Source organism: Protopterus annectens, chromosome 11.part0 (assembly GCF_019279795.1).
Source record: "Protopterus annectens isolate FY-2018-M chromosome 11.part0, PAN1.0, whole genome shotgun sequence".
In the NCBI taxonomy this organism is placed as follows: Eukaryota; Metazoa; Chordata; order Ceratodontiformes; family Protopteridae; genus Protopterus; species Protopterus annectens.
Window position 1 is genome coordinate 266,048,798 of NC_056745.1, and position 13,980 is coordinate 266,062,777.

Genomic DNA, 13,980 nt, shown 5'->3' on the forward strand with positions numbered 1-13,980 from the left:
TACCCCCCCCCCCCGGAACACCTTAGTAATGGGTGCTAACCCTAACCCTAACCCGCATGTTGCCACTTTGCCGAACCCTAACTTTATACCTTACCTTAATAAAAATCTTCCCATAACATTACCACTATTTAGATGAGTTTGAGGATAGTATTATGGGGGGGGGGGCTACTGTGAAGATCGGGATAGGAAATACTTTTCCTTTCTTGGTCTTTTGTAACTGATATTTAGGACATTCATTATTGTGTATGTTCAGACTTCTTAATGCTGGTTTTTAATCATGACATTAAGAATGTTTGACCATTTAGAGAAGAGATATATATATATATATATATATATATATATATATATATATATATATATATATATATATATATATATATGCCTCTGTGCCATGGACCCAAGTTACCACATTTTAATTATAGTATTACTAAGACACTGAATAGTAGAAGTGGTTCCATAACCATGACAGAAGTCATAAAAAATCTGTTACTTAGTCAACCTTTCCATCATTTAATCAATCAATCAATTACTCAATCAGTCAACATTTATGTATGTATAAGAATGACAAAGAAGATCACCATGAAGTAATTATTCAAATGCATGGCTGAAAACTACAGTTTGTCTAATAGTTTTGAAATTATGGTCACTAAAGAGATAGGTATGGGATTACCAGACTCTTGCAGATACCCAAGATGAGATGGAATTGCAACAATAACATATTCCTAGGCTGAAGTGGTGTAACAAGTAAATAAGGAGTTAAGGAAACATATATCAAAATAGGAGCAGTTATTCTGCACCTGTTTTCTTACATTTAATATATAATTTGTCTGAATGAGCACTTCCAAAGGTTGAGACAAAGGAGTTTCAACTTTGATATAAACTCTTTTACAGTAGAAAGTGGGTACATCCAGGCTGTGAACATGTAGCTGAAGAGAGAAAACATCATAATGTGAGTAACTTTGCAATGTGCAAAACTGTTTACAGGACAGTGTGATTGCCAAGGGTACGTGGGGTGGTGAGGATTCCAAACTGGGGTTCAGCATCTTTGGAGGTAAAAAATAAGATATTTAAACTGTCTTTAAAACTGCCAGGGATTAATAGATTTCGACTTATAAATCCACATAAAACAATTCAAAAATGACCAAACCACACTAAAATGAAACTGGCTATCAACAACAGAAGATTCACTTCTTCAGGTCCTTCCCACACTATTTTATTTAACACAGAGTGCAAAGTGATAAAAGTATATAAATAACAGAAAAATATTACAAGAGTATTGGACGCTTTCTTCCTAGAAACCAGGACTTCATCAGAATACAACAAAGGCTTGTCAGTTTGGTTTATATAAGCTAAAATCCCTCCAAAGGTCCAATTAAAATGTAATCAATTAATTGAGAAGTGGTAGCAGTTTAAAGGTACAGTGCCCTATTATATTTACCATGATTGAAGTCCCATTTGAAATATGTTAGAAATATAAGTATGTGTTAAAAAACAAGTAAATAACTTTTAAATCCTTTAAAAGATTTTTAATTCTTAGAAAGATTTTTAATAAATACAAAACTCGCCATGACCAAAAAATGTCAAAAAAATATTTTTGTAAAAGTTAAACTTAAAAATGAATAAAAATGTTAAGTTTGATGTTAGTGAAAAACTATAGAAAATCATTCTAAAAACGCAGACCTAAAATTTGACCATGGCTGTGTGGAGATATGCTTATTTAATCCTGGGACATAAGAAGCATGTAACCTAAGCTGCCACTTGATTTCTTTTACTTCCAAGTAGTGTACTCATATCACCCCCTCTTGGATTTGCTATTACCTAATGAAAAACAGCAAATTTAAACTTTGTATAATGGTAACATAATATAGAGTGTTTGAAAAGAGCATTGTTCTCATTTTGCCTCCCTGTATTGTAATAATGTTCATAATTCCTCTTTTGGAGGCACCACTCCATCTTTCCAATGTAAAAACTCGAACATCCCATAAACTTAGCAAGATAAACTATTGCGTTAGTCTAACAGTTCCCTTTTTTAAAGTATACTATCAAGCCGATCCCATTGTCTAGTTTAATACTACTTGATTCCAAGACATATGTACATTGAGCACAACCTTCCAAACCTTGTAGTTCCTTGCTTATGTTTACAGTGGTGGTCCGAATCAGTTGAGTCCCCTCCAAAACTATCCTTCAAATTTCTCCCTGTTTTATGAATAAATAGGGGTTCAGCACTTAACAACTGGTGCATTTCTGGGCAAACTCTAAGGATGTTCCAATTTATTTTAATTATTTTCTTGATTTCCCCTGCTTATGGTTCATATTCTACCACCAGGGCCCTGTCAAAATTCCTTCCTTCTTCATATTGAGCTTTAGGTTGTAACCCCATACCCAAAATGGGTTTGTATTTAAGTCTCCATTGGGATTGTACATACCCCCGAATCTGAATGATAATATGGGGATGATAACCCCTAGCCATAAACATATCTGCAATTCTTTAGGAAGTTCTACTTCATGCGAGGTCACCCTGGCTATTCATATATACCGTCCTTTAACTAAACTTTTCTTTTGACACAAGAGATGACAACTTGCAAAATCCAAGTAGGAACTACTAATGGTGGGCTTTCTAATAATAGTACATTTAAACCCATTCTCAGTGTGCACAATGACTGCATCCAAATAATTAATTCTGTCATGACTGAAATTGAATGTAAACTTCAAAAAGTTAGATGTGCCATTCAGATAATTTACAAAATTAACAACTTCTTTTTTAGGACCATTCCAAAGGATAAAAATGTATTCCTAAAACCTGACATATACCTTAAGAAAAGCCTGGAATTTGGACCCGAAGACAAAGTTGGTTTTCCAATCTAACAAAACCAAGTTAGCAAACATAGGGGCAATCAAGGCCCTCACCTCTACTCCTTTTTCTTGCTTATAATATTCCCCCTTAAAAAATATACAATTGTAGTCTAATGCCAGAGACATCATTTGAACAATCAAATTAAATTTGTTGTTGGTAAAATTTGTAAATCTTACAATACTGTTATAAAAATGTTCTAGCCCTTCTGCTCTGGGAATAACTGTACATAAATTTAGTACATCAATAGTTAAAAAAAAAAAAAAATCTTTAGACCAAATTTCCTGCTTCAGCCTTCACAAAAAGTCCCATGAGTCATTGATTAAATGAGGCACTAATTTGGGAATCAGTTTTAACCAACAATCAATAACAACTCCTGTGGGATGAGGTTTAGAAAATGTGGCTGCTACTATTGGTCTAAAAGGAGGTTTCTCTTGGTACTTGTGTACTTTGGGACTGCCAAAAATGCTAGGGGACAATAGGTTTGGTAACTTTTAATGCTTTAGTGTATCTAGGGGTATCCTGTGTTCTAGAATATACTTTTTCAGGTAAGAGTCAATTCTCTGATAGCCAATACTGACTTTGTTAACAGACACTGAAGAATAAGTATCTTTGTCATTCAGTAAGTCAAACGTCATCCAGGAATAATCACAAGAATCATATAAAACAATGCCCCCACCTTTGTCTGACTTCATAATCCGTACGGATTTGTCTCCACATAACTGATCAAATAGTTGATTTTTGACTTCACTTCACATAACTTAGGAAATTTTTATGCTGTACATCTTCTTTACACTTGTACAGAAGAATGGCTTGATCTGAGGTGCTGATAGTTATGATCGACTAACTGAAATGCTTTAATTGAACTGAAAAATATAAAATATGGGATTAAACCAGTAGCCACATTTTAATCTTTTTTTGTATTCTTTGCCTCCATCTGCTCCCTTCTAAGCTAATCCATTCCTTCTACCCAGCCCAGGGAATAAGACCACCATTTGACTATTTTGCCATTTGCAGCTCCCACTCAATTCCACATACTGCTTTATGGGCAGAACTTTTGCTGAGGGTGACATAGAACAAAAATGTGATTATGAAATGTTTTTGAGTAGTCCTGGATTGGAGAAGAGGTAGCTGTTCATCAACCAAGACACAGGCCACAATAACTTCAGAAATCAGTTAAAGTGATGACTTTAGCAGGAATTTTACATCTTTTACTTGACCAAATGACAAAACAGTTATTAACGGTTTACTATCAAAAAGTTGAAAATCAAAATCAGTTTACTTACTTGATCAAACTGACGTTCCGAATTTGGCAATGTTGCTTTAATGGAATATCACACATCATCACCACGACATACGCATTCGACCAAATTCGGCATGTCAGGAGGTGACATCAGACCCTAAGGCATTTGTGCTGAAGCTGCCATACAAATTGTACATCTACAGCACAAGTGTTTACAGTTTTGCAGGAGGGCAAGCTCCTCTTCACCCCCCCACACCCCCTGCAAATTATATATTCAAACTCCAAGATCACACTACAGTGAAGAAAAGAATAAACTTTCCGATCCCCACTGTAGTGCGATCTGTTATCAGAACATTGAATGCACATTAGCGAATGTACACTACCATTTGCTAATGTGCATTCAGACATTTTCAGAACATTATGGAAACTAGAAAAGATGCATTCATCCATTCTAGTTTTGTGTAAGTGCTGTTCCACATTTTGATAGTAAACTGTTATTAACAATGGATGCTTTGAACGTATTAATGTGAAGTAGTCTTTTAAGCAATGACAAAATTACCCAGTTTAGAAGGCTTTTGGATGTGTTCTAATGTTCCAGTCACTGTCATGTTGTCTGAGTTGCTGTGCCTTTACCTATGGAGTAATCAGTCATCAGACTAGTTATAAGGGCACAGATCTTAAAAGGATTTTCTAATAGCCTTAATTCACATGTGGCGCATGTTTTAGTGGGATCTGTGCCATGCATTCTTGCAGCAGGCCTTTACACACCCTGCTGATCAATCAGTAATGTAGCCTTAATTCACGTGTGGCGCATGTTTTGGTGGGATCTGTGCCATGCATTCTTGCAGCAGGCCTTTACACACCCTGCTGATCAATCAGTAATGTAGCCTTAGTTCACATGTGGCGCATGTTTTGGTGGGATCTGTGCCATGCATTCTTGCAGCAGGCCTTTACACACCCTGCTGATCAATCAGTAATGTAGCCTTAGTTCACATGTGGCGCATGTTTTGGTGGGATCTGTGCCATGCATTCTTGCAGCAGGCCTTTACACACCCTGCTGATCAATCAGTAATGTGTGCTGAGGTGCTCTAATAAGCTGTAGGACATCCTCAATGAGATGGGATGGAAATATGTCTAGACGTTCTCATTAGGACATTTACTTAGCAATGTCACAGTGGTATTCACACTAAGGAATGATCTGCCTTCAAAAATGCAGTCTAGTTCAGCACAAAACTAAGTTCTGGACAGCCCTGAAAGAAACATTTCACCATCTGCTGGGACTGTAACTACAGTGGTACCATTGCCTTTACAATTCCTACTACATAGACTCACTTACCTACATATATATATATATATATATATATATATTCATATATGGATCTATTTTAAATTCTCAAAAGACCAGATGATTGAGTCCCATAATGGTCAGACAAAAAAGATAAGTATTCATATAATCTAAAGACGAATTAATCATGGTTCATATACCTGAAAACAAGCAGTTGGCAAGCAGCACACAGGTGACACCAAAAGCCATGAGGAAAACAAGCCAGTAGGTACACCAGTACTGCCCTACATCAAGTAAAAGAACAACAGAAAAGGCAAAGTATAGTAAACAGACAGATGTTTAACATATATCTGAAGTGACAGAAAAACATTTCATAGGCAGCACCTGTGCATTAGCAAACCATACAAAATGAAACTACTCCCTTAATATGTTGGCAACTGTCTACGTGACTTAATAAAGAAAGGAAAACTTAATGTGGTGCATTTGACACTAAGATTCACATTACACTTTCATACACACACTGCACTTTCATAAGTAGTGTAACAACTTTTAAAATGTTTTGAATGTCATATTTATCCTTGTTTGCAAGCACTTGCTGAAAGCATCTTTTTCATTCTACTAATTTCCTCTCTTTAGGAGAAGGTGGACATACAGTAGACATCTGTTCATCTACTCTGTTCTGCTTCTTAGGCAACACAGACATTACGGATGGTAGGTGAGCACTACATCATCCCAACAGACACCATATTCTATGATGCCAAGTTTCAAATGGGTTTTGTGTCCATGGCAAAAATAAATGGTTGAGTGTGAATACATTCCAAAACTTAACTGGAAAAAAGGGAGGAAACCTAATGATCAATGCTGTGTTTGTCTTACATTTCCTTGGCTTACTCAAAATACACCTTTTCTTCTACCAGAAATGTAACAGAGTAGTAAAAGCTGGCAAACCTAATCATCACTTAAAAAGGATAAGGCAACAAGCTTCTTCACTGCTAGGTGAAAAGTAGATTTAACATACAATGCTGTGAGACTGAGATTTTGCACTTTATGCCTCAAATTTTGTCCAAAGTAGAAGAGACATCCCTTGGACTCAGCACCATTAATTTTACTATGGATACTTTTAACAGAAGCAATCTCAAAATCATATCACACATTTATGACAGTTGCGCTTAAGTTATAGGTAGCTGGTAAATCAAAAATACACTGCCACATAAAACTATAATCCTTAAGTGATTTTTTTTTTTGGTAATTAAGCAGTATACCATTGGTACTGACTAGGTTTTCCCACAGTACATAATAAAGCCATGCACAGTGTATAACCGTATAAATGCATTACCTTTGGTCAAGAACATTCATTAATATAGTTGTTTTATTTAAATCTGTTAAATTATCCAAAGTGGAGACTACATGAACATGGTTGTTAGTCATTGCTTCACTCATATGTTTCTGTATGGATCACCTACACTTAAGAAGGTAACCATATGCAGATATCCTATGTAAAGGAATTTCATGAGCAGCACTACTTAATGTACACTTATGCCTAACTCGATTCACTTGTTGTAACATCACTTTTCTAGAAGGACATCCTGGCTACAATGCCATCTACTACCAAGCCAGATGTAGCTCTTAACAATTCTGCCTTCTGTTTTAATTGATGACAAGCCTTGTATCTTTCTATCTCCATATGGTTACTATCATGTTGATGAGCAACTGATTTTATGAGTTCCTCACCAGAGTCAGCCCTAGATCAAGTGCTGCACTAGGCAAAAGGGCTCCACAGTGCCCCACACACCACCTGGTGATCTCATCCTGGTTTATTTACATCATCCAGTTTACTTGAAAAGTGCTCCCGCCAGAGTGGCACCCTAGGCGGCTGCCTAGTTTGCCTATGCCTAAGGCCGGCTATGTTCCTCACCATCTGCAACACTGAGTGTAATTGCATGACCCCTGCACTTTTCAGAGGAACTCCTGCCAGTCACATCACTGCTCATCTTATTGAGTGATGACAGATGAAACTGGGAAAGCCGTCTGTTAAAGCCTGAGTTAGCCTCCGTTTTATACATTATCTGTCTCTTGTTAGATATTTAAGCTGTGCATATAGCCACTTTCATTTTGACACATTTATTTCTGTCATTTCTGCCACTTGTTTAATCTTCTACCAAAAGTAACTTGTTCTGGGACCTTACTGTTGTAGCTTTATTTACAGTTCTGGAATAATTGTGAGTACTGCAAGATGTGAGCATAATCTATACAATATACTGTACTTCTTTCCCCATAAGTAGAATTACTTGTAAAACTTATCTGTATTATAAGTCAGTTTGGGACCTTAGTCTTATAGTTTCACTTACAAGTGTAAGAGAATTGTGAACTACTGTAGGATCTGTGCCTTATTTAATCATCTGTTACTGCATTTTGCTATACGAAGCATTACTGGTAAATCATTTCCCAGTCCAGTGCCTTAGACTATAGTCTGTATTGCAGTAGTGGCAGTATTGTAATTTTTGCTGCAAGATTTGTACTTTTGTGCTTCCGCAGCTGTTAGCATTCCAGCTTTGCTGTTAGAATTTTACATTCTGTTTATCATTTGCCTGCTTAAAGTTGCATTCCTGTGACTTTCTGTTTGCTACATTTGCTGCTGTGGATATATTTACTACTGCTCTTTCCCCTGCTACATTGTTACAGCCCTCCCAGCCCCTACTAATACATTACGTACTGCTCTTCGTCTGTGTCCTACTGTTGGTACACTAATTACAATTTTCTCCTGCGTCTAAGTGTCTGAAATTCTAACATATCTAGCGTAATTGACCTGTAACTCAGTCATAGGACTATGCAAACTGATTTGCTGCAGTTTCTGAAGTCACAGAGCTCCCCTATCATTTGATTGGATTCCTCTCCAGCTTGTCTGCTATAACCTACACAGAGTTGTATTTTATTTAAGACTATGATAAGTGGTGAAAGCACTGAACTGTGAGAAATGTGCTTTTCATAAAAAGGGAAGAAAAAAAGTACTTACTAACGTTTGGCTCACTTTGTAGTGTGTTGTCTGCACAAAAGCTTTTTTTTCCCTATAAGAGATCTATACAACCCTAGAAATCCAGGGCTGAAGCTCAAATAACCTGTGCCTAGCACAAATAAATACACCTTGAACTGCAATACACCCCTGACCAAATAACAAGGTATTTTTCCAAGCCTTAGTAGTAAGTCCACCCAAACATTATGCTAAACAAACAGAGCTCCAAGCAGTTATAGTCACCCCTGCCCTTCCCAAGTGATTTCTATCCAAATTATGGTCCAGTGCTTCCCCACAACTTCTCTAGCCAGCCTGATTGAGATGGGTATCTTGAGACAGTCTAAGAATTGTCTTATGTCCATGTATAATGTCCTTGGAGGCAAAAAGCTCACACACAGTAAATCCAGACACCACAATCGTCAGCAGTACACCATGCACCACACCTCACTAAGGCTATCACAATACACTTAAACCATCATATACTGAGTTTCTAGAGACTGAGTTACCTAAATCTCAAAGACCTTAAAAATGCAACACAGGCACAAAGCCCACTCAGCAAGTTAAACCTAGCACAAGCACAAGCAGTCCCAAAGTCACAGATGTTGATCCCATAAGACAGGCATCTACCCAACCAAACATTCTTGTTTTAGGTGACTCCATTATAAGACATATAGATGTACCTCCTACAAGGCTGAGCATGGAAAGAGTGATGGTTAATTGCTTGTTTGGTGCCAGGATCCATCAGACCATACATGTACTTAAGTCTTTGAACAACAAGTACCAGTATGACTCTGTCATAGCACATGTGCATGTGTCAATGGCATGAGATGTACCTCACTGGACTATATGAGAGAGACGTGATGGAACTCTCAGACTATGTTTCCCAAGCAAGTATGAGCCTAGCATTGAGCAGCATTCTACCTTCCCTAAGGATGGTGCTGCATTATGAGCAAAATATATTTGACTTCAATAATTAGCTTAGTTTTTGGTGTCATTCGAAGAGGGTCCAATATTTGTTAGCCTGGGAGGATATGATCGACAGAGCACACTGCTTTGCCAAGAATGAGCTGCATCTGTCCCCTCTAGGGTTAGTTACTGGCAAGGACATTGTCCACCACCATAGTACCTTTTTAGGCAATGCCATCCTGATAAACCTACAGACATAATGAAGCAAGCAAAGGAAATATGAAGGTGTTACTGATAAATGCTGGGATCCTAAACAAGAAACTCCACTCCCTGCAAGGTCCTGGAAGATGTAGACATCAGCGCAGTGACCAAGCCTTTTTCTAAAATGGCAGAGAGCACTCTGGCTGTGCAGCGCTATAATTCCTTCCACTCACTTAGACCAACTACTGAGCAGGAGGGGAAAAAGGTGGAGGTGTTGCAAAAGTCATCCAGAAGAGACTCACATCAAGCCTAGTAAAGTAGCATGATGCACTACAGCTCCTTCATGTCCAAATAACCACCAGACACTTACAGTACTATATTTTAGCTAGATACAGAACTTCCCCCATAAGCAAGGAAAGTTACTCTACCTATCCATATGAACTGAAATTGTAAAGTATTAAATCCAGTACCAGCTTCTTAGGTGATCTAAACTATGCAAATACAAAATAGGAAACCTACACCCCCACTAGTGCACAAGCACAGAAATTCTTGTACTTTGTCAATACAAACACCCTAAAACAATTAGTCAGAGTACCCACTGTGAGGAACAACACCTTGGATCTTGTGCTTACTAATAAGAGGGCATCTTGCAACATCCCTCGTGTATTTTTGTGACTTAGGTCTCGACAATAAAGTTGTCTCCTTCAAAATAAACCTGAAACCAGAGACCCCTTCCGCCCAATGTAGATTCAGAAACTTCTCTAAGATTAACTATCTACTCCTAAGTGACACATTGGCAAGATTCAGATCTCCATCAAATCAAGTTAATTCTGCTGAATATGCAGAAATATACACCACTGCATTATACCAACATGTAAACAGCTTCAAAGATGCAGCTGTACCTGTAGAAACAAATTTAGGGCAAACCCCAGAAACACCCCCCACGGTGAAACCATAATATCAATTTTCAATTAAAATAACATTTACATAATATTTTTAAATACCATTTTAAACAACTATATACAATATTTACAATAGCCTGACTTTCAATTATATACACTGTATGTTATTAAATATAGAATTAACAGATAAATATCAGAGATACAATATTGATTATTGCAGCGTGTCCAACCCTTGATGATTCTTAAATTACACAACACATGATTTAGCCACCCTCTAATGACACTGATCAAATTCTTCATTCAGGTTTTGCACCACACAAATGGAGAACAGTGACAGTCATTCCCCTGCATAAGGCAGGACTTTCTACAGACCTAGGCAATTGCAGACCCATAAGTCTGACCAACATCATATGCAAAGCCATGGGAAGACCTAGTATGGAACTAATCAATAAGGACATAGGGAACCTCAAAACACTGCACCAGTCTCAATTTGATGTTATCAAGCGCAGGCCATATTTACTCAACCTGGTAGATTTTTTCAAAAGGTCACCAAAGCAATGAATGAAGTTAAAATGGTATACACAGCATACCATGTTTGGGACAAGGCTTTTTACACAGTCCTCCACTCAGTCATAGAAGAAAAGCGAAATAAACTAGTAATAAACTTCTTCTTCATCCACTGAATTACCAACTGGATCACAGATAGGACACAGGACATCAAAATAGGGGAAGCTACCATCACAAAAAGACCAATCACCAGTGGAGTCCCCCAGGGTTCTGTCCTGGGATGTCTCCTGTTTGGCATCTACTTCTCTGAAGTAAAAGCTGATACAAAAGGGCTCTGGCTGACTACGTTTGGAGATGGCTGCAAGCTGGGTACAGTCACTGAATGCCCTAATGACTTAGTTGTCCTGCAGGAAGGTTTGCCCAAACAAATAACTGGTGCCAGAACCATGGACTGAAAGTAAGTGCTAAAAAAATGTATTACTGTAGCCTTTGGGAAGTTGTTTACCCTGGGGAAATACCACATTGAGAATACACTCCTAATAGCCGAACGAGTTGTTTAGGATTTGCGAACTTATGTAGACAGTAATCTAACTTTTGACCAAGTCTCTACTGTTCTAAGAAAATCCTTCTATATTGCACAGCTTATAAACAAAGGAACTGTGTCTAGAAATATAGGTGTCATTGTCCCCCTTCATTCAGTGCTCATTAGGCCAATCACTGAGTATAATGCCTTCTTTATCTGCCCAGTCACATACAACAACTGGAATGCCCACAGATATACCTTACTAAAAGGATGCATAGCCTAAACAATATGTCCTATATGGCCTGACTTAAAGCCCTATCACTATACTCGGTGTCCTGAAGACTGCTTAGAAGTGACCAACCAGTCATTGAGTATAATGCTGCTTTAGCATTTTTTTCTGTCCAGTCACATGCAACAACTGTAATGCCCACAGATATACCTTATTAAAAGGATACAAGGCCTAAACAGTATGTCCTATATGGACTGACTTAAAGCCCTGTCACTATTCTTGGTATCCACCAGACTACTAAGAGGTGACCTGTGTGTTCTCTAACCCAATACTGATTGATTTACTGCAAATCAGCAAGTCAAATGGCATCAGAAATACTCAGTCCAGGGATCTAAACCTCTTCTGCAACTTCAAACAGTTTGGAGGGACAGTTATATCTTGCAGACTCCCCATCCATGTTGTAAAACAAAGCTCATCCTTGTCCATATTCAAGTGCAACCTGAATCTATGGCTCATTTATAGAAAATTTACCCTAGGACCCCCCACTACTGCTAACAGACAGAGACATCTAAATACTTTATCCCATGCATGGGTCCCCTCAAATTATCTATGGCATGATCCCAGTTATTCTTACTTGGGGTAACATAGAATCATTGACCATGGGATGGATAAGGCAATTCAGACACCAAACAGGACAGATTAATTCAAGCACCAAATGGGAAACTGACTAGGCTTAAAATAGCCCAAAAGGAAAGCTAGCTAAATACCTATGAACCTATACAAAAGCAAAGAATGTTGTGCATCTTCATAGCTTATTTACTGCAAGTACTCTTTGATACAAATATAATGTGCTTTAGTTTCACTTTTTCCATGTAGCCTGCTAATAACCTAATAACATGCATGGCTGTAAATCATTCTTATTGTTTTTCAACTTACTATTGTTTGGTGATAAGGAAGTATTTTTACCAAGTTATTCTTTTGTTAATGTCATACCTTTCACACTGATTCCATTACTGGGTATTTATGTTTAATGACGATGCAACTTTTCTCAAGACTCTGCTGAAATTTGGTTATTCCCAGTTAGCATTTTTTAGTCAATAAGTGCAAATAAACAGCCCTGAGATACTTTTATTTGAAGTTGTGAATGCTTTTATCTATCTGCAACTTGACAGTAATAGTGAAAGCTTTATACATCACTGCAGTTGGCTTATGAATAACGACCAAAAAGTATAGCAGCACTCGATTCAAATTTGAATAACTGTAACACCCATCTTTCTTTTCTACAAGTCATTGGCCTGCAACTTTACTAACCTTCTGTTTTTGTCTTGAGTCTTGTGGCAGAGGAGGCAGATTCAGAAACATTTCTATGACTAAGCGAACAGTCATCACCATTTCTGCAGCGCCCTTTGAAATAGTACTTACACACATGTAGATAGGTACAACGTTTCCCATCCCTGCAGAAGCCATGATTATAATACCTGCATGGCTGCAATAAAAAAAAAATAGTTTATAATCACATGAGGGCCTTGAGGCATTTAAAGCAGGACCATGTTAAAGTTACCATACAATCTTTCTCTTTCAAGTTCCTGACTAAAATGTTTAAAATTACATTCTCAGCGGTTAACTCGATACAGAGACAGTACAGTTCTGTTTTTAAAAATTGATACTCTACTTCTTAAAAAGGAGTCGCATGGAACTCTGGGTAGACAAACATTTGGAAATACTTAACTTATTATTTGTTCAACTGCTATAGGTAGTACTTGTTTGTGAAACAAGGATCTAAACTAACTGGCCTGGAATAAATTATTTTGTTACAGTAAAACAAAAATTGGATTCAGAAAGGCTTGCCACCATCTGGAAGGCTTAATTCAGAAGGTTTCCACATCACAATAACCCTTTCCAATTCAGAAACCAAAGTCCTGTTATGGTCTTCCCCTCATAGGGGCCTTAGCATGAAGAGCGAGAGTGGTGTGGAAGACATATTTGTAAATGTTTGAATGCATATGTGTGTGTGTGTGTGGGGGGGGGTCTGCGCTGTGTACTTATGGGAATCTGAATGTGTATATATGTGTGTGTGTGTGTGTGGATGTGGGGGTCTGGATGGTTGATGTTGACTGCATATGTGTGCCTGTAGGAGTGTGTGCCCAGATGTATGCATGAGTATTTCTGTGACTTGAGCATAAGGTGCCTATTTGTAGATATTTGGATATGTGTGTGTATGTGTGTGTGTGTGTGTGTGTGTGTGTGTGTGTGTGTGTTTGCGTGTGTGTGTGTGTGTGTGTGTGTGTGTGTGTGTGTGTGTGTGTGTGTGTGTGCGCGCAAG

General features: G+C 37.8%; 1 protein-coding gene across 2 annotated transcripts in view; it reads right to left on the reverse strand.

Moving 5' to 3' along the window:
- LOC122815322 (protein mono-ADP-ribosyltransferase PARP12-like) overlaps window positions 1–13,980 on the reverse strand; it is a 289,865-nt gene that overhangs the window by 233,056 nt on the left and 42,829 nt on the right. The window contains exon 3 of one of the 2 annotated variants that reach the window (XM_044087735.1): window positions 12,969–13,143. In XM_044087735.1, coding sequence (XP_043943670.1) covers window positions 12,969–13,143 — 175 coding nt within the window. Of the gene's footprint in view, window positions 1–5,579; window positions 5,651–12,968; window positions 13,144–13,980 lie in introns of those variants that run through there. The other variant, XM_044087736.1, reaches the window with a different exon arrangement.